Here is a 21,203-nt window from a genome sequence, read left to right on the forward strand (position 1 = left end):
AATCAGGCCTGGGTAATGTAGCAATTAAAGATTAAAGAGAGGCCCAAGAAAGAAGAGCAAATACTGGATACACAAGTAACCTTTCCTTGTACGGGGAAGAGCATAACGAGAGAACATCTATATAAGATAGTGACTTTCAACACTCTGGGGGTTATCATTGCCCAGAAACTCAACTGGGCCTGCCACATAAATGCTATGGCTACCAAGAGCAGGTCAGATGTTGGGAATCCTGCGGTGAGTAACTCACCTCCTGACTTGAACAGGGGAGAGAACTCATCCTGAGTGAGACACAGCCAGAGTGGCTATTGGCAATTTGGTGCACAGGAGGAATTTGGTGCATAGGGGACGAGGTGCTCTTTGCATTTTTTCCTTACTATCCAACTTCTTAAATCATCAGAGCGTGGTCTTGCCCTGCTGCAGCAGTAGAGACTACAAGGGAAAGGAGTGACTGGTAAGTAGTGGGTAAGGTTGGGTAAGTATTTACTACTTTAATCGCTTATAGTTTAAGGTCTTTTTGTGGTTTATAGTTTGCATATTCTATAGTAACGAGGATCAGGAAAGGAGGGCCCTAGAGTAATTGATTTAAACAGAGGGTGGTGACGGTCTGAAATGCGCTGCCTGGGAGGGTGGTGGAGGTGGGTTGCCTCACATCCTTTAAAAGGGTACCTGGATGAGCACTTGGCACGTCATAACATTCAAAGCTATGGGCCAAGTGCTGGTAAATGGGATTAGGTAGGTAGGTCAGGTGTTTCTCACATGTGGATGCAGGCTCAATGGGCCGAAGGGCCTCTCATGCACTGGTTTATTCTGTGATTCCCCAAAGCCTGTCCACCACCTACATGGCACAGGTCGCACATTCCATAGAATATCCTCCACTTGTGTCGAAGTGTGCAGCTCCAACAACACAAGAAGCTTGACACCATCCAGGAAAAGACAGCCCACCCTTCCACAACCTTCGACGTTCACTCCTTCTACCACCAATGCACAGTGGGAGCAGTGTGTACCATTTACAAGATGCAGTGCAGCAACTCATCAAGGCACCTTCTAAACCCGTGACCTCTACCACCCAGAACAAGGGCAACAGAGGCTTGGGAATACCTCTACTTGCAAGTTCTACTTCAAGCCACTCACCATCCTAACTTGGAACTATATTACCACTCCTTCACTGTTGCTGGATCAAAATCCTGGAACTCCGTCCCTAATATCACTGGGGTGTGCCTACACCACATGGACTACAGTAGTTCAAAAAGGCAGCTCACTAAACCTTCTCAAAGGCAATTAGAGATGGGCAATGAATGCTGGCCTAGCCAGCAACAGCCACATTGCATGAAAGAATTTTTAAAAACTATGAAATCCAATGGGGAATTGAGAAGAAGAGAGTAGTTGAAGCAAATAGTAAAGACATTTAAGGAGAAAAGAGACAAGTATATGAGGGAGAAGGGAATAGAGGGTTACAATGGTAGATTTAAATGAGAAAAGATGGAAGGAGGCTCGAGTGCAGCTTAAGCACCCGCATGGACTGGTTGAGCTGAATGGCCTGTTTCTGTACTGTATATTCTATGTCATCCTATTTAATGAGTTAACATTTCCTCAAAACTAAGATTTGGTTCCCACCAAAACTTCACACTTTAAGCCTCTTACTTCCCAATGGTCCATAACCTCAATGCCATGTTAATGAACTCACTCCAGTGTTCATAACTCTTAAATACTTCCATGCATCTGGAAGTAACGATCGCAACTATCGCCATTTTGAAATAAGGCAAAAAAGACGTTTGAAGTCTCAATGAATTAGCAATTGCTTTTAAACTATGATCATTACAGAGATAAAAGACTAGATGTGATGCAATTTCCTATGTTTGAATAAAAATAAAATCAGTTTACATGATTTGCTTGCAATACCCAAAAGCAAGAATTTTTCACACATTTAACTGCTGATCTCAGATTTTTGTATACAACCACCCGCTGATGCGAATATCTGATATCACAGCAGTTAACAGCCAAAATGCCAGGCCTCCAGAGCACAGGTTTTACAGATAGAAGCTCCTTCAAAGAAATCTTATTGCACAGATAAGGAAGGCAGCGTTTTATCTGAAAATGTTCTCCTGCTACCAAGCACAATGCTCATCTTGATTTAGATTCTTATTGAAAAAAAATCAATTATAGTACAAATGAATTTTCGCGTCCTCTTTCTAAATATCAGCCTTACTGTATAAAATTATGCTCCAAAACAAGTTCCAATGACTGTAAATCTCAAGAATTCTATAAAATTAATACAAATATTTAAAGAGTAAGCATTCATGGTTACAATTTCTATGACCACCAACAATCACTTCCTTGAAATTTTTTTAAAAAAAGTTATATCTAGTGATTGCAACATTGTGTACACCTACATTGACAAACCCGGTGGACTGGTTTACAAGACACTCTTAACAGGCACAATCTTCCAAAGAAGAGTCATATTGGACTCAAAACATTAACTGTTTTTCTCTCTCCACAGATGCTGCCAGACTTGCTGAGTTTTTCCAGCACTTTGTTTTTATCTCAGATCTCCAGCAGCTGCAGTATTTTGCTGTTGTTTGAAGGATCGTCAATGATCTTTCTATTTCTAGGTTAATCTTGCTAGCGTATTGAATTCATACTTCCAAAGAATCTCATATTAATTCAGACATGCACTACTATGAATAAACAATTCAAGAGGAAAATATTGTGATTTTAAGACAGAGATTCATTTGAAAACGTATGAGCATTTGTACAAATGTTCATAGTAGAAAGCTGCGAGGGAATTACTGTTTCTAACTATAGAACCGTAACCATTAAGAATTAATTCTTTACATAACTTCTTTAAAAAACATTAAAACAAAGTGCACCATTTATCAAATAATTTTTTTTTTATTTGTAGACATATCTCTCGCCAATTGATGGTGCAGTAATTAATTAATTCAAGCTTCATCCTTTGTATTTTTGATTTAGGATGCTTAAGTAAGAGTCCCCCAGGATCTCTGGGATCACTAATATCGAAATTGAATAGTAAAAGACGTTGCCATGAAGTCCTAAGAAATACAGACTTAATATTAATTTGCATATTCATAAGTAGGTTATTCAAACAATGTCAAGGACTTACTTTAATGTTGCCTTATTTCATTTATTGTGTCTTTCTTCTTGCTACTAGATGCACCTGTGAGCTTTTCATTGTATTTCTCAATGTAAAGCAGCTGAGCGTGCCATATTGGAATTTTTTAATGTATTATTCATCCAGAAATTCAGCCATGTTTCTACCAATTTTCACTCTTGAAAAGATTTGGCTTTAAGAGTAAAGTTCCATTGCATCAGACACACTAACATCCCACTCCAAAGGACCATTCTTTGGTGCAAGGGTAAAATGTGAACGTTGGAGGCCAGTTTATTCTGTAGCACACCACATCCAAGTCCATTAGTGTCCACAGCTGATGTCCACCCAACGTTGTCCACTCAGCAGCAATTAACAGGAACCATGGTGGTCCTTGGCTCCCTAACATCAGGGCAACTGTCATGCCCCTACAGCTGCCTTAGACAAGATTGGCTAATACAGTAGAAAACCAGGAAGTGATTCCGGGACCTTCTAGACTGAAGGTTTTAAAACTGAAAATAAATAAGCCATTTTTGCCCTCAATATCAAATGGTCTGAAACAGACCATCTATAAATTTGATTAAACAAGCAGATTTAAGCAGTAAAATAGTGGACAAATCCTGTTAAATTGAGGTGATCAGCAGCTACATTGGAATTTCTTAGAAACATAGAAAATAGGAGCAGTAGGCCTTTTGGCCCTTCGAGCCTGCTCCATCATTCGTTATGATCATGGCAGATCATCCAACTCAATAGCTTTCTCCCACTTTCTCCCCATATCCTTTGATCCCTTTCACCCCAAGAGCTATATCTAACTCCTTCTTGAAAACATACAATGTTTTGACCTCAACTACGTTCTGTGCTAGCAAATTCCACAGGCTCACCACTCTCTGGGCGAAGAAATTTCTCCTCATCTCAGTCCTAAATGGTCTACCCCGTAGGCTCAGACTGTGCCCACCATTAGAAACATTCTTCCTGCATCTACCCTGTCTAGCCCTGTTAGAATTTTATAGGTTTCTATGAGATCCCCCCCATTCTTCTGAACTCCTGCGAATATAATCCTAACCGACTCAATCTCCTCATATGTCAGTCCTGCCATCCCAGGAATCAGTCTGGTAAACCTTCGTTGCACTCCCTCTATAGCAAGAACATCCTTCCTCAGATAAGGAGACCAAAACTGCACATCATATTCCAGGTGTGGTCTCACCAAGGCCCTGTATAATTGCAGCAAGACATCCCTACTCTTGTACTCGAATCCTCTGGTTATGAAGGCCAACATACCATTTGCCTTCTTTACTGCCTGCTGTATCTGCATGCTTACCTTCAGCGACTGGTGTACAAGGACACCCAGGTCTCGTTGCACATTCCCCTCCCTCAATTTATAGCCATTCAGATAATAAACTGCCTTCCTATTTTTGATACCAAAGTGGATAACCTCACATTTATCCACATTATACTGCATCTGCCATGCATTTGCCCACTCACTCAGCATCTCTGCATCCTCCTCACAGCTCACCCTCCCACCCAGCTTTGTGTCATCTGCAAATTTGGAGATATTACATTTAGTTCCCTCATCTAAATCATTAATATATATTGTGAATAGCTGGGGTCTCAGCACCTATCCCTGCAGTACCCCACCAGTCACTGCCTGCAATTCGGAAAAAGACCCGTTTATTCCTACTCTTTGTTTCCTGTCTGCCAATCAGTTTTCTATCCAACTCAATACACCACCCCCAATCCCATACACTTTAATTTTACACACCAATCTCTTATGTGGGACTTTGTCGAAAGCCTTCTGAAAGTCCAAATAAACCACATCCACTGGCTCCCCCTCATCAACTCTACTAGTTGCATCCTTGAAAAATTCCCTTTCGTAAATCCATGCTGACTCTGTCCGATTCTACCACTGTTTTCCAAGTGCTCAGCTATTAAATCTTTTATAATGGACTCTAGAATTTTCCCCACTTCATGGGTGGTAATATTAAGAGTACATGCAATAAGTAAATGAAAAATAAGGCAACAGTCTCTTCACCAGGAAATACATACATATTATCCAAACCTTATGCATCAGCATTCTAAACTTTGCAGATTGATTTATATTAAAGCACATTTGATGTATTTCAAATATCAACAATGTCCCATTGAAGACAAAATGGAGTTCAAACTATGACATCAAATATGTTTAAAGTTTGTTTTCAATGTGAACATTTCTCTCAGCGCTCTGCCTCAAATCTGGGAAAAATCCACTGAATTCTGCTAAAATCTGATCTCATCAACTACCAGGCTGCAACAACCCAGATTTATCTTCATTTATAAGAAATTTATAATAAAGCCATAATGAAATTTAATGAATCAAATACTTAATTGCATATTTCACCCTCGCCAATTGTTCTTGGACTCACCTCATGATTTCCAAGACAAGCCCTGCAAAATAAAATAGTGAATTATATTAAAGATTTAAACAACCAAACAAAAATTAAAACATGTTACTAACTATTTCTATACCAATGAATTACATGGATGAAATCAACACAAATGTTCGTTAACAACTATACTTATAATTACCTAAATGGTTCAGAAATAACTAAGCAAAGAGAAAATGAAAGCATAGGTTATTCGCTCCAGATTAATACTGCAATTCTGTTCTAGCCAACCTCCTCTCCTTCATTCTCCATAAACCTCAGCTTGAAAACCCTGCCATATGTATCTTATCTCACATCAAGTCCTGATGATTTCCACGGGTTCTCTGTCACTAATTTGTTTAAACTTAAAATCCTACACCTCTCCATCTTTCTCCCCCTTTGTCTATGTATCTGTAATAGCCTCCAGTTTTACATCTTCATCCCACTATACTCTGCAAAACAATTTATTTCCACCTCTGCAATTCAGAATGCCACTCCCTCAATCTTTCTGCTGCTGACAGTCATACTGCTGCTTGTGTCACCTTGAGATTCGAAATCTTGGAAGTCCTTCTCACTGATCTTCCAACCTCCTCAAACTCCAACCTAGTGCAAACACAACCGGTCTGTCATTGAATTTTGCTGAAAGACTAACTCTATCTTTGCTGATCCACTACTTTGTATCTCAGCCCAACACATCATATTTCCAAATCCTTACAATTCCCCCACCCCCAGCCACACTCCCACTTCCTTCACCCTTGAGTGCCTAGGATGGCTTTTGGGACATCTTATCCAAATCCTCTGTCTCTTTTCCAGATTTGAAAATCTCATTCAAATCCATCTTTCAGGCATGGTTGCTAATCTCTCCCATCCCGTGACACAATGCCTATTTTGTCTCTTCTACTTTAAAGATATTAAATAAATGCAAGTTGTTGTTGTAGTAATAGTTATGCTTATATCATTTTAGCCAAACAAATCTTCAAAAATAAAAACAATACCACTAACTATAATGAAGTATTTTTCACTAATTAATGAAAGTGGATCACATATGATGCAGTACCTTGTTTACTACATCTCGTCCAAAGGCAAGAAATGATGAAAATGCAGATCATGAAAGCAGAATCTTTATTTTGTTATATTAATGTAAATAAATTGTCTATGGAAAAATATTCCTGTGCAAGAACGAGCCTCTTCAAATTTTAATCACAAAAGCCAATGTTCTAAAACCCAAATTGAGTGTATTCTCAAATATTTGAAGGACTACCATGTTAACTTAAAAATCAGCATTTAGAGTTTGAAATTGAACTGCTTTTTGATTAGAGAGCTTTAAGAGACACCAATGGGCAACAGCTAAAAGAGTTGCATATATTAGTTTTCAGAATTACCACAGAAATATTTCAGGACCGAGTTAAAAATCATATCAGCTCTTACATAGGAATAGGAATTATACAAGGTGGGCAGGGCACTGCAGTTCGAATGAAAGTTGGTTCAGAACGTTGCTCCCACGGACCTGTAGGTTGGTGCTAAGAGGATAAGAAATATACAAATAGTAAGTGTAATCCTTATAAAGCTACGAACATAAATTATAATTAGTTCTCAAGTAGATTGCACCAGAAGATTTTGAAAGTTTCCTAAAACATTTTTAAAAAGATACTTAGCTTGCATAATTTTATTTCAATTTTCAGATCCTTTTCCACATTAATTCTTTATTCCCATTTATTCTTTCATGGGGCATGGGGGTTGCTGGCTTGATCATATTGCCCCTCCCTAATTGCTCTCAAAAACATGGTGGTGAGTTGCCTTCTTGAACCACAGCGGACTATGTGATGTAGGTACACCCGCAGTGCTGTTTGGAAGGGTGTTCCAGGATTGTGGCCCAGCGACAACAAAGGAACGGCAATATGGTTCCAAGTCAGGATGGTGTGTGACTTGGAAGGGAACTTGCAGGTGGTGGCATTCCCATGCATCTGCTGCCCTTGTCCTTCTAGGTGGTAGAGGTCACAGATTTGGAAGGTGCTGTTAAAGCAGCCTTGGTGAGTTTCTGCAGTGCCTTTTGTAGTTGGTACACACTGCTGCCACTGTACATCAGTGGTGAAGCTAGCGAATGTTTCAAGTGGTGGATGGGGTGCCAGCCAAATGGGCTGATTTGTCCTGGATGGCGTCAAGCTTCTTGAGTGATGTTGGAGCTACACTCATCCAGGCAAGTGTAGAGTATTCCATCACACTCCTGACTTGAGCCTTGTAGGACAGGCTTTGGAGAGTCAGGAGGCGAGTTACTAACCACAGAATTCCCAGCCTTTAAATTTGAAATTATATTCTATAGTAATAATCTGCTTGCAAGTTACAGTTCTAAAAATCAAGGTTTAGGCGAATAAAACAGAACTTGATTCTTTGCAGGACTAAATGCAAAAAGTAATTTTTCTTGATGGCATGCGCAATTTAACCCCCCTTGGAAAAATGTTAGTTATTTTTATTTTTTAAATGTCTTGCTTCAGTCTCTCATCTAGTTTTTTTGACCTTGTTCTTCATAGAATAAAAAAATTCAATACATGAATGTTACTTACTAATCTGCAATATTACGTCATAAAGAACATACCATTACATTATCTTTCTCAGTCATTCTTTTCCTGCCTGTCTGATTATGGTGCAATAGTGATTGCAATTCTACAACAATTAGTTATGCAAAGTCTGGGAGGAGCAAAACAAATGCTTTTCATTCCCCATTTTTCCTAACTTATTTCACTTTATCTCACCATATAGCATTTTTTTCTTCCCCATGTTTCCCTCATGAGAGATTATTTGCAAAAATGTGATGTGGGTTGGAAATTTGTTGGGACATGGAGATAGAGCAGAGGGATAAGGAATCCATACCCTAATTGGTGAGATGTAATAAGTGGTGTTTCCCAAGAATCTGTGCAAAGGAGTAAAGGGTATAATACCCAAATTTGCAAATGACACTAAGTAAAGAGACACAGTAAGTAATGCAAATTGGATATTATAAAAGGGGCAGATTAAGTGAGTGGCAAATAGAGTTCGATGTGGGAAGTACAAGGTCATTCACTTTGGATCCAAAAAAGACAAATGAAAGTTGCTTCTATTGTTGGTGAGAAGCTATAAACTATGGAGGAGCTAAGCGATTTGGGTGCACATCTACACAAATCACTAAAAGCTAGTGGACAAGTATGAAAAACAATTTAAAAGCTAGAGCAATGTTGATCTTTAATTCAAGGGGAACTGGAACACAAAATGGAAGATGATTATGCTCCAGTTGTATAGGCTCTGGTTAAACTCCAGCTAGAGTGCTACATTTAGTTCTGGACATGGCACATATTACGTCGGGAAACATACTGGACAGGGTGTAACACAAATTCACTAGAATGATACAGGAGATTTGTGGTTAAATTATAAAGGGAATTGATAAACTTAGCTTGTTTTCCTTTGTATACAGGAGACTGAGTTATGAACTAATTAATATGTTTTAAACGATAAAAAGATTTGATATGACAGATTAAGAGAATATATTTCCTCTGGTTGGGTGATCTAGAACAAAAGCCCATAATCTTAAACAAAAACAGAATTACCTGGAAAAGCTCGGCAGGTCTGGCAGCATCGGTGGAGAAGAAAAGAGTTGATGTTTCGAGTCCTCATGACCCTCCAACAGAACTCAGTTCTGTTGAAGGGTCATGAGGACCCGAAACGTCGACGCTTTTCTTCTCCGCCGATGCTGTCAGACCTGCCGAGTTTTTCCAGGTAATTCTGTTTTTGTTTTGGATTTCCAGCATCCACAGTTTTTTGTTTTTATCTCATGATCTTAAAATTGGAGCCAAGCCATTCATGAGCAAATTCCTGAAGCATTTCTTCACAGAAATGCTTCAGAAATCTGGAACATTCTCCCCCAAAAGGCTTTGGATGCTGGATCAATATAAATTTTCATGGCTGAAATTGATATATATTTGTTTAGCATCAAGGCATATAGGTTAACTGTGAGTAACTGAAGTTGAGGTACAGTTCAGCTATGACCTAACTGAATAGCAGAACAAACCCAAGGGTTTTATGCCTTACTCCCATGTTCAAGCTCTCACACAAAACTCAGCTGGATGCAGAACGAAGAGGGGAGTAGTGGAGAGCTAAACAGTATTGTTGCAACAAAGATTGTGATTTTGCTAGAATCTAGTATGAAACAAAGGGTGAAGAGCCCAACTGGGACGGTAAAGAATGAGATTTATCGACACTGATGAGAACAGAAAAATAATAAGTAGGATTTATCAATTATAACATGTCAATTTCATAAAAGGACACACTAGAAATTGTACGTTTACAGTTCTAGCTTTGCTATACAAAGATCAAGTTTAGAGTTCATGTGGACAAATAGGACTGGATCAGTGCAAAAACTAAATTGAGACCAATTGCTGATCATTTGTTGGTTGGCTGATTCAGAAACTATCCTTTGAAAAAAAAGCACAAAAGCCCGTAACATGCTCACTTTACATCTGCCCACTTGAAAAAAACGACAATGACTGATTATTCAAACTTTAAATAAATGAAATAAAAACATAAAATGCTGGAAAAGCTCAGCATGTCTGGTGGCATCATTTCAAGCCTGTATGACTCTTCTTCAGAGATAAAGAGAAGTAGAAATATGGATTTTTAAAATCCTTTTTTCCCTTAAACCCCCCTCCCCTCAAAGGGCCACCTGTCATTTGTTTTTATGTTTTGCTTTCACAGTGCTGATCCTTATTCTGCTGTTAACACCTTCTGCTATCTTACCTTTATGCCACTATCAGTGCCTTCTTTACCACTACCTTTAATACTCCCTTTGTCTTGTGTCCATGATATCTTTGTTAATCTCTCCATAGCCGTCACCTATCCCTGGCCTTCTATCTCATTCCACTTGCTCTACCCTCTCTCAAACAGTATAAAATCCATCATATTTCTACTTCTCTTTAGCTCTAAAGAAGTTATACGGACTCGAAACATTAACTCTGTTTCTCTCTCCACAAATGCTGCCAGACCTGCTGAGTTTTTCCAACATTTTCTGTTTTTATTTCAGATTTCCCGCATCTGCAACATTTTGCTTTTATCTTGAGTGAATGTTATTAGCCACCAAAATAAAAATGAGGTGCCAACATGGAATCTTAACTCTTGTCCATCTCCAAAGTTGTGTCAACTGAAAATTTGCATTGTACAGTGCCATTCCAGATATACTACCTTTTAGAGCCTGACTAGTAACAAATTCCAGCAAAACTGACAGAATGCAAAGTTAATTTGAGTACTCAGAAGTCCTTCTGAAGGATCAAACCAATCTCCACTTTTCCTCAATATCGCTAGAAAGATGCTGCATTGACTGCATCCAGACTAATCATAAGCTCCAAGGAAGTTTAATTCTACACAAAGACTAAAAATTCTTACGGAGTTTGCTTGCTTCACAAGTACTTCATCATGACATGTTGCAGGACAAAGGTGGGCACACTTAGCTAGTGCTTTCTGGCAGGGCTGTTTGCATGGAGGACAACCACCAAAGTGACATCTGTGTTTCTCTCTATTTGGGTGATGACATGTGGGTGGTTTCCTAGAGAGGGAAATAACAAGACAATTTTTAAAAACACAGACAATATAAATCTATTTGCTGTAACCAACAAACACACATCTATTTAAAAAATAAAGTACAATTGATGGATTTTCTGCAGTAGGTTCAAGGATGCAGTTACTCTGAAGAGAAGGTTGAGAGAAGATCTGATTGAAATTCAAAATCAAAAAGGGTCTGGGCAGGGCAGATGGGGAGAAACTGTTCTCATTGGTGGAAAGATCAAGAATCAAGGACACTGATTTGTGATCGGCAAAAGGATCAGCGACATGGAGAAAAACATTTTAATACAGCGAGTGGTTGGGATCTGGAATGCACTACCTAAGAGTGTAGTGGATGCAGATTCAACTGTAGCTTTCAAAAGGGAATTTGATCATTATCTGAAGATAAAAATTTGCAGAGCCACGGGCAAAAGCCAGAAGAATGGGGCCAGGCAAGCTGCTCTTGCAAAACAAAAATAAAAATACCTAGAAAAACTCAGCAGGTCTGACAGCATCTGCAGAGAGGAACACAGTTAATGTTTCAAGTATGTATGACTCTTCAACAGAACTAAGGAAAAATAGAAGAGAGGTGAAACATAAGCTGGTTTAAAGGGGGATGGGTCAGGTAGAGCTGGATAGAGGGCCAGTGATAGGTGGACATTGCCAAAAGATGTCATACACAAAAGGACAAAGAGGTGTTGACTGTGGTGATATTAGCTAAGAAATGTGCTAATAGGTGACAGTAAGGGTAGAAAGCAGGATGAGCAAGGTACAGATAGCCCAAGTGGGGGTGGGGGGAAGGGATCAAAATAGGCTAAAAGGTAGAGATACCTTGAACGATAAGCAAGCTAACTTATGATGACATTTGTAAACAAGTTGCTCTTGCAGGCAGCTGGCACAGGCACAATGGCCTCCTTCAGTGCTATAACCATTCTTTGATTCCATGATATGGCATGGTATTTAATACTATTAAATGAACCCGGATTATATAACAATCTCTTGAAAACCCTTTCTGAAGTGGCACCACTTTTAAGGTTACAAAGTCTAACAGTGCATAAATTGCTGCTCTCCCTGCGCTATTGTTGAAGGGTGTTTGTTCCTAGATCGGCAGGTACTTGTAAATTTAGAGAGACCAGGAGTAAGTAACTGACTTTTTTGGAAAAATAACAACACATAAACATCGATACTACTTTGCCATCTATTTAATTGTGATTTGTTGCTGTTTTCTGAATTTGATATTTTAGTCATGGAATTAGATTTTTCATATGTCAGTTTATATGTCCTGTGACATTTGTTCATGGTAAATCAGAAGAAACAGGGGCTGAAATTCAGCTTCACACTGGGTGCAAAATAGGCCGTAGTGAACCCATGCCCATTATACACTTCAGCTGATTTTTCTTTCCATGGAGCTATATCTCTTTAATGGCTCTTTCCTTTCTGGACCAACACTAACCGTCTGGTAGGATTTTTTCAGCAATGTTTTGATTAAAGCGATTTAGCATCACTCTTGCAAGGATCTAACCAACAATGACAGGCGATTCCCTTGCAGAGTTGGACAATTAAAGCATCTTTGAGCTCCTGGGACTTCTCCTGAGAATCACATAAATTGAGAGAGTTAATTGAGACATTCGACTGCATGGTCATAACCAGCTTTGCTTATCTCAGCTGAAATAGCATGAAAACTAGGTGGCCTTCCCATCTGAGAGCAACTGGCTGGTCTTTTCTGTATCATTGATGGCATACAAAGACAGCTGAGAAATAGCTCCATTATTAATAGTTGATTACTTATTTCAAATGTTTTGGAAATGGTCATCCCATCTTTTCAGGAACTTATTTTTGTTTGAGAGAACAGTTGCTTCATCAGTGAACACACAGGCGGTAGATAGATTCTTGTGAAACCACTAGCTTGTGGACTATATACCATCTTTAAGGGTATTTACAGAATAAGTCAACAAACGATAAGCAAGCTAACATATGATGACATTTGTAAACAAGTCCAAACCAAACCAAACTAAGATTGAGAAAGACACCTAGTGAAGTAAAAAGGAAAATGAATGGCAGAGGGTTGTGTTAAGACAGAATCCAGAGGAACAGTTTTCAGAAATAAGAGGGGAAACGGCAGAGTTCTTGGTGTGCCCTCCTGAGTGTTTTTTTAATTATATAGGATTCACCATTCGGTCTAATTGGGCTGTGTCAATGTTTAAGCCCACTTATGCCATCCTTCAATCCAAACTCTGACATTCTGATGGTCAAAACTACCTTACAACAGATGAATCAGTTATGCTGATTCATTTTACTGATGGTGAAAGGGAATAAGCAGCCTGTGTCTCAAACATGCCTTTTGTACAATGGAGCAGCAAGAGATCCCATAATCTCAAACTGCACTTTATCTTCAACAGCCAATATCAAGCAAGATGTCCTTCCACGGAATGGTTATGGAAGTTAAATGAATGTAGAGCCAAAAAGAAATACTGTAGCACTCCGTTCCACTAAATACAGAACTAGTATCTGCAACAACACAGCAATGCCTACACTGGAAACTTGAGAGTTGAGATTACAAATTGTTGTTTCACTACAGCACACCATAGATATCTAAAAGGTAAACAGAATCTTCATGGATCTATAGAACCCTCAAAACCCACCAACAGCACTGATCTACCACAGCAGCACAATACACAATATTTTTGTATGCATGCTTGATGTACAAGGTGTATCTTATTCACAGCATTGCAAGATGACACTTATTTCATGGGTGTACAGGCAATATAAAATTTCCAGAGGAGGGCACTTTTTGTTTTTAAATTAGGGGTAGCCAATTTAGGACAGAGGTGAAGAGAATTTTTTCTGAGGGTTGTGCGACTTTGGAACTCCCTGCCTGAGAGGGCAGGGGTCATTGAATATTTTTAAGGCGGCGGTAGATAGATTCTTGTTAGGCAAGGAAATCAAAGGTTATCAGGGGTAGATGAGAATGTTCAAAACACAAACTGGTCAGCTACCATCTTACTGAATGGCAGAGCAGGCTTGGGGGACCTAAAGGTCTACTCCTGTTCCTATTTTGTATGTTCGTAGGTCATAAAATAATAAGAAATGCAAAAATACCTTAATCAGTGAATTCAATTTAATATATATTATGCACTGACCTGCAAAGTTCTTTGCATCTTGGAGGTTTAGTAGTTCGTTCTCTGCCACAAGGTACAACCAGAACAGTTGCACTGCAATTACATTTTATTTCTACAGTCTCTGGACATGGGTAGCAAGCACCTAGTAATTTAAAACAAAGTTAAAACAGAACACATTCATTCAATCTGTAAAATAATTTAAACACATAGCAGATTAAAATAAAATATTTTAAAATATATTTTAATTAAACAAGTCAAATTAGCGTGAAAAAAGACATGGTCTGTCTCACTCTCTGACTCTCCATCCGTGCCACAAAAGTCAGTTATAACAAAGACTTGCTTTTTATAGCACCTTGGCACAACCAATGGAAGTTCCAAACCACTTTACAACCAAAGTGTAGTCACTGCTGTAACCTAGGAAAACAATTATGATGTAGTAACTGGGCAACTTATATGTTCTAATCATCAACAAAAAAAGTGCTAATTAGAATCTTTCCGTCTTCTTTGAAAATTTATTTTAAAAATGGAACTCAAATTTGGATTAAGAAAAAGCTTAGTACGCTTTCTGAAATTGCTCATTGTTAAAAGGACTGTGAAGAGTCACCCCAGAGTTTGGCAGAACTGAAGGATGGAACATGGAGTTTTGCTCTTTGATGGATTCATGATATCAACAGTGGAGGGATGGGGAAAGAAAATGGGCATACTCGCCCTGGCAGCACTGGTTTGTAAATTAGTATATTTCAGAAAACACTGTAGTATGTTGTGATTCATTCTTGAAATCATAGCTTTGTATCTGTATTTTCTTCCCTCTCCTTAAGTCTTTTCACCATGCATCTCACAGGTATCAGTATGGTGTTTATATTTTCCAACCATCAACAAAACACTGGTGGCAATTAGATGAAGATACTAATATTAATAAAGTCTCTTAAAAAATAGGGTGAGAGAGCAAGACCGAAAAGGCTGATGAATTTTTAAAATACACAGCAATGTACATTTTGTTAATCCTCAATTAAAAGACAACTCAGTGGGCAAATATAATCAGATCATTCTGAAATATGTAAGTTTTCAAAAAGTATTCTAAATGATTCATAAACAGTAGAAACATGGAATGGATACAGCACAGAAGGAGGCCATTTGGCTTGTCGTGGCCATGCTAGCTCTCTAAAAGAGAGAGTCAGCTAGCCCTTTCCTTGCATCCCTTAATTTTTTTCTACAGTGATTACAAAATGATTTGATTATAAAATTACATATTGCATGGTAATTACATATACATTTACATACAAAATCACAATAAAATTGTTTGCTTGGGGAGTAATACAATTGTCAGCAAACAAAGTATTGCAGGAAATACTGGGCAAAATGTTATGGTTATGGTCCCCCACTGGCTGGTTTGCAGATGATTGGGTGGGTGGGGCCAAACTCCCCAGGTGACCTTCGCATCACCCTCCCATTCTCTTGTTTCTCCTAGTTCAGGGTTCAACCAATATTCCCCCCACCATTTTCCTATTACCAGTATGATGCCATCAGTATTTAAACTACACTGAGTTTTTCTTCATCTAATCTGAGAACCATCAGCAACAGTTATTAAAAATAATCTAGTTTTTCACTCTGTTTTCAGAAGTCTGTGCATCCCTAAAGTATGAACAACACTAATAACATAACTGAATTTGACACAGAGCAACAAACAATTTATCAAGTTAGAAATTGGAAAGTACACTAATTAACAGAATTATAAAATTTGAATACTTAAAACCAATACACTTTAATTCTTCCCATTCACTGGTTTAAGAGATCTCAGTGTGATTTGAATTAAGTTAGATACTTTTAGAATGAACAAATTTGTCATCAATACATTGTACAGCATGTAGATGACGTCAGGACTGGTTATGTGATTCAGTCACAATAGTAAATAGACTTCTACATGACTTGCTTTTAGCAATGAAAGCTGACAACATATTTTTGCAAAGTTAAATAATTTTAATAAATTCAAGGCATTCCCGGCCCAGTTCACATGGTGAACAGCTGAGACACGGTGAGAGTTGGGTGAGTCTGCTGAATGGAGTGGCTGGCCTGCAGGGGTAGGTGGGTGGGTGTCAGGCCTTGGGATCAGTCCAGAGTTAGGCCTGCTAGGGAGGGGGAGGACTCCACAGAGAGGGTGGGCAATCCAATGCGTAGGTGGTGGTGGTGGTGGTTGGGTGGGGGGGGGAGTACATAGGGAGTCATTCTGAGTCTGCACAATAGAGACCCAGAAGTTACACATGGTTTTAATCCTTCTAACTTTTTCTGGGTTACTACAAGTGTAACCCAGTTGGAACCATCCAAAGTTTGCAACTTAAAATCACATATTCGATGGTTCCCAGTGCAGGGCAATTGTCCAGGGGAACTTTGCACTTCTAGGTACTTGCCGTGCAAACCTTACCTGGTAGCTTTCTGAGGGGACTCCCCAGCACATCTTTGGAGTGCCTCCCCAATACGACGTTGGGGAGCTCGGAAATTACAGCCCGACAAATAGGAATAAGGAATAATTCATGCTATATTTATAGCTACATATTTTTAAGAATATATATAGTAAGTACATTGACCTGTAAGGAAAATGATGGGGCAGCTGAGTCCTGTTCCCTCAAATTCCTGTGCTAATTGGGAACTCCAGGATGCTTCATGTGACCTAGATGACCAGATTTGCAGGAAGCATCTCCAGTTGCCTGAATTCAAGCTCAGCACTTCGGAGCTTGAGGAGCAGTTGTAGGGCAAATGGATGACAGAATTTCCTGGAGCACACATTCCAGGTTGTGGACACTCCACAGCTATGGAGATTCAGGAAGACAGTAAGTGGGTGGATAGGAAGAGGTAGGCAGTGCAGGAATGTGGCACTCAAACTGGTTTTTGATGACTGACACTTGGTGGAGTGCAGTCCGGAATACATCCATAGCATCATTCGTGGGTGGGGGCCAAGGGACAGCAAAGTGTAGAAATGCAGTAGTCATAGCAGATTTGATAATCAGGGAAAAGTCAGGGTGCATTTCTACATCTGCCAATGTGAGTCTCACAAGGTGTTTTGTTTCCCTGATGCCAGGATAAAGGATATCACTGAATGGGTGCAAAGCATTTTGTTGGGGAAAGGGGGAAAACCAGAAAGTGTGGTCCTTGCTGAAACCAAAGGCATAGGTAGAAAAAGTTTGAAGTCCTATACACAGATTTTCAGAAGCCGAAGAGGAAGTTAAAGAATAGGATCTCAAAGGTAGTAACACCTGGACTACTCCCAATGCCACGTGTTGCTGATTATAGAGTAGTAAGGAAAGACAATTTAAACATGTGACTGGAGAAGTGGTGCAGGAAGGAGGACTTGAGATTCCGTAGGGATCGTTCCCTCCATGACACCCTGGTCCACTCCTCCATCACCCCCTACGACCCCCCTCCCACGGCACCTTCCCATGCAACCGCAGAAGATGCAACACCTGCCCCTTCACTTCCTCTCTCCTCACTATCCAAGGGCCCAAGCACTCCTTTCAAATGAAGCAGCATTTCACTTGCACTTCCCTCAACTTAGTCTACTGCATTTGTTGCTCCCAATGCGGTTTCTTCTACATTGGAGAGACCAAACGCAAACTGGGTGACCGCTTTGCAGAACACCTTTGGTCTGTCCGCAAGCATTACCCAGACATCCCTGTCGCTTGCCATTTCAACACTCCACCCTGCTCTCATGCCTGTCCTTGGCTTGCTGCATTGTTCCAGTGAAGTTCAACGCAAACTGCAGGAACAGCACCACATCTTCCGACTAGGCACTTTACAGCCTTCCGGACAGAATATTGAGTTCAACAATTTTAGATCATGAACTCTCTCCTCCATCCCTACCTACTTTCCGTTTCTTCCCCATCCTTTTTGTTTTTCCCAATAATTTATATAGATTTTTCTTTTCCCACCTATTTCCATTATTTTTAAATGTATTTCCACCCATTGTTTATCTCTACCTTTTAGCCTTTTTAGTATTCCTTCACCCCACCCCCACTAGAGCTATCTGTACCTTGTTTGTCCTGCTTCCTACTCTTAATTAGCACATTCCTTTAGATAATATCACCACCTTCAACACCTCTTTGTCCTTTTGTCTGTGACATCTTTTGGTTATCTCCACTTATTACTGGCTTCTTGCCCCAACAACCACCCCCCCTCCCCCACCCCAAACCAGCTTATATTTCACCCCTTTCCTATTTTTACTTAGTTCTGTTGAAAGGTCATGAGGACTCGAAACATCAACTGTTCTCTTCTCCGCTGATGCTGCCAGACCTGCTGAGTTTTTCCAGGTATTTGTGTTTCTGTTTTTGTTATAACTATTTTCTTTGGGCTAGGTAAGGCTCTAGCCAGTGGAGAATTTGCCCCCGATTCCCAGGCACTTCAATTCTCCCAGAGCTTCTTGATGCCACAGGGAGTCAAATGCTGCCTAGATGACACCTCTCACCTCTGGAATTCATCTCTTTTGTCCACTAAGTTTGGGCTAAGACTGTAACAAGATCTAGAGCAGTGTGGTCCAGGCAGAAACCAAACTGAGCAACCATGAGGTTATTGCTGAGTAATTTCTGCTTGATGCCATTGTCGATGACACCTTCCATCATTTTTCTGATGATTGAGAGTAGACTGATGGGGAAGTAATTAGTTGGATTGGATTTGTCCTGATTTTTGTGGACATTGCTTCTGGGCAATTTTCCACTTTTGTCGAGTAGGTGCCAGCAGCTGCACTTGAACAGCTTTGGCCTGGCTAGTTCTGGATTAGAGGTGCCATGTTGTCTTTTACAAATATTTATAGTAGGAAGGGCAAGGCCAAGGATAGGAAAAAAAATCATTTTGTGGAGACAGAGGGAATCACTGCAATAAGAGGGAGATCATTGAGTACTTTGTATTTGGCTTCCTTAAAGATGAAGGTGCTGTCAATGCCACAGTAAAGGAGGATGTGGCAGAGAAATTGATAGAATAAAAACAGATAAAGAAGATCAAAAACGTTGGCAGCATTCAAAGTGGAAGAGTCACCCAGTTCAGACAGGATGCATCCTAGGCTACTAAGGGAAGGGTGGAAATGGAAGAGGCTCTGGCCACAATCTGCCACTCCTCTTTAAATATGTAAAGTGGTGTCCATGAGATGGAGCAGGTAGAAACGAGTGCTTGTCATGTCTCCAGCCCCTAAGTGTCACTCACCCCACAGATACATCCAGTCAGAAGATTTATTTGTTGAGTTGCAGTGGGACTGGTAGCGTTATGGTATGGCACATAGCACAAGTGAGAGGAAATGTGAAGACAGCATTGGAGAAGTTGGAATCTGCTAGAAAGAGGATCCGTTCCAATATTCCTTCAGATGCTGAGCCCAGGATCTACCTTCAAATTTAGTTTGATAATTGAGTGCTAACATTTCAAGAAATTATTTGCATATATGGCAAAAGGCTTGCAAAATTTCTAGCATGTGTCCGTATCACCCAGCCACAATATTCAAATGACTCCAAATAGCTTGGAGGATCAGATAGCCATTGCATTACATGTGGCATCAGCAGCTGTAGGGCCATCTAGCTGACCCAGCACAAGATGACACTGAATTATCCCCATACAGAAAGATGAACACTAAATGTACATCAGATATATAACTATAGCCAAATAGAATCCCTAACAATTAGTTTCCCTCATATGACTGCAGGGTTTAACACATCTGAGATCCAGACCATCATGATACAATAGCAGTTGACAATGGTCATTCACTCTCATCTCTGTCCCAATTTGAGCTCAAGTATTCTCCTTTGTTCAACATGGTACTTGGAGGCCAACAGTCTAGAGGTTTCATATTCCTCAAGCACTGGTGCATCCTTAAACAATGAGATGTTTAAACTTCACAGGTGGTTGTGAAGTACCCATATTCAGGTCCGTGTTTAACTAAATATTGGTCACAGAATTAAATACTGTCCACAGTTTAAATGTCCATAGTCACATGTTAAGTTGCAGCCATCTTAACAGAATTTGTAGCCACTTTCACAAAGTATGATTGTACAGTCCATAACATCTAATATCTTAATGCTGTCCTGAGCGAGACAAGGTAATTAACTTTAAAAAAAGTATGAAAATATGCAAGTGGTCCCTTAAAAAAAAAATACAACCAACACTGGGGTCAAGAGGTATAACCAAGTTCTCTATCAAAAATATCTTTCTTCTCTCTATTATAATTTGATAGGGGTAGGAGAAGGAATCGAAAAGTACTTTAAGTTACATTTTCTCCTTCTGTTAATGGAGCGACAAAGCATGGTGTACATTGATAGACAGGGTAAGATAGAAGGAAAGTGAGGCAAAGATGGGATGGCAGCAAGGAAATACCTAAGAGGTGTTTACAAATTTGTGTTTTGCAATTCATTGTTATCAAAAGGGGTAATTCAACATTCCTAATGGGAAGCTTTCAGGGAATGTGGGTCAGATACAGAGCGATAACCCCAACTCTCAGCGCAACTCCCCAATGGAAATGCAACAGTGTGGAATTAGTCTTTGAGTTCCACAATGACAAGTTGAAAATGTTGCACTTATTATGAGGTTTAAAAGGGATAATTGCCATTACAAAATCATTTCATTCAACTACAGCATTTGTATTCAGCACACGTAGAATTGTCTTCATCTAACATTTACTGTAGGTGCCATTTATCCACATCTGATTTATGTAAAGATCATTTATATGAAAGCTGTACAAGGTAATTTTTCATAAGAAATAACCTTTTTCTCCTCAAAATCTGATTACGGAAAAAAGAAAAAGAGCATGTTTAGAAATCAGCATATGAAAAGGTCACTAGGATTAACTAAAGTTAATAAAGATAAAAACAGATAGGAAATAAAGAATGTGTCCTTTTGACAAATGCATTATAGAAATGTGATGCTTACTACAAAGCCAGCTTTGTACTAGAATTATAGTTCACAAAAAGCTTTGCTGTTTCAATAATGTTTATTTATTATTATATCTACAATAAATTATATAATACAATAAATGTATAATGCAATAAAAAT

At 39.4% G+C, this 21,203-nt stretch overlaps 1 protein-coding gene across 1 annotated transcript in view; it reads right to left on the reverse strand.

Moving 5' to 3' along the window:
- Positions 1-21,203, reverse strand: part of nfxl1 (nuclear transcription factor, X-box binding-like 1) — a 192,286-nt gene that overhangs the window by 89,915 nt on the left and 81,168 nt on the right. The window contains exons 12-15 of the mRNA XM_041196468.1: positions 14,208-14,328; positions 10,912-11,071; positions 6,934-7,025; positions 5,506-5,527 (exon numbers count right to left, since the gene is read on the reverse strand). Coding sequence (XP_041052402.1) covers positions 5,506-5,527; positions 6,934-7,025; positions 10,912-11,071; positions 14,208-14,328 — 395 coding nt within the window. The remainder of the gene's footprint in view (positions 1-5,505; positions 5,528-6,933; positions 7,026-10,911; positions 11,072-14,207; positions 14,329-21,203) is intronic.

The sequence above is a fragment of the Carcharodon carcharias genome, chromosome 1, assembly GCF_017639515.1.
Source record: "Carcharodon carcharias isolate sCarCar2 chromosome 1, sCarCar2.pri, whole genome shotgun sequence".
NCBI lineage: Eukaryota > Metazoa > Chordata > Chondrichthyes > Lamniformes > Lamnidae > Carcharodon > Carcharodon carcharias.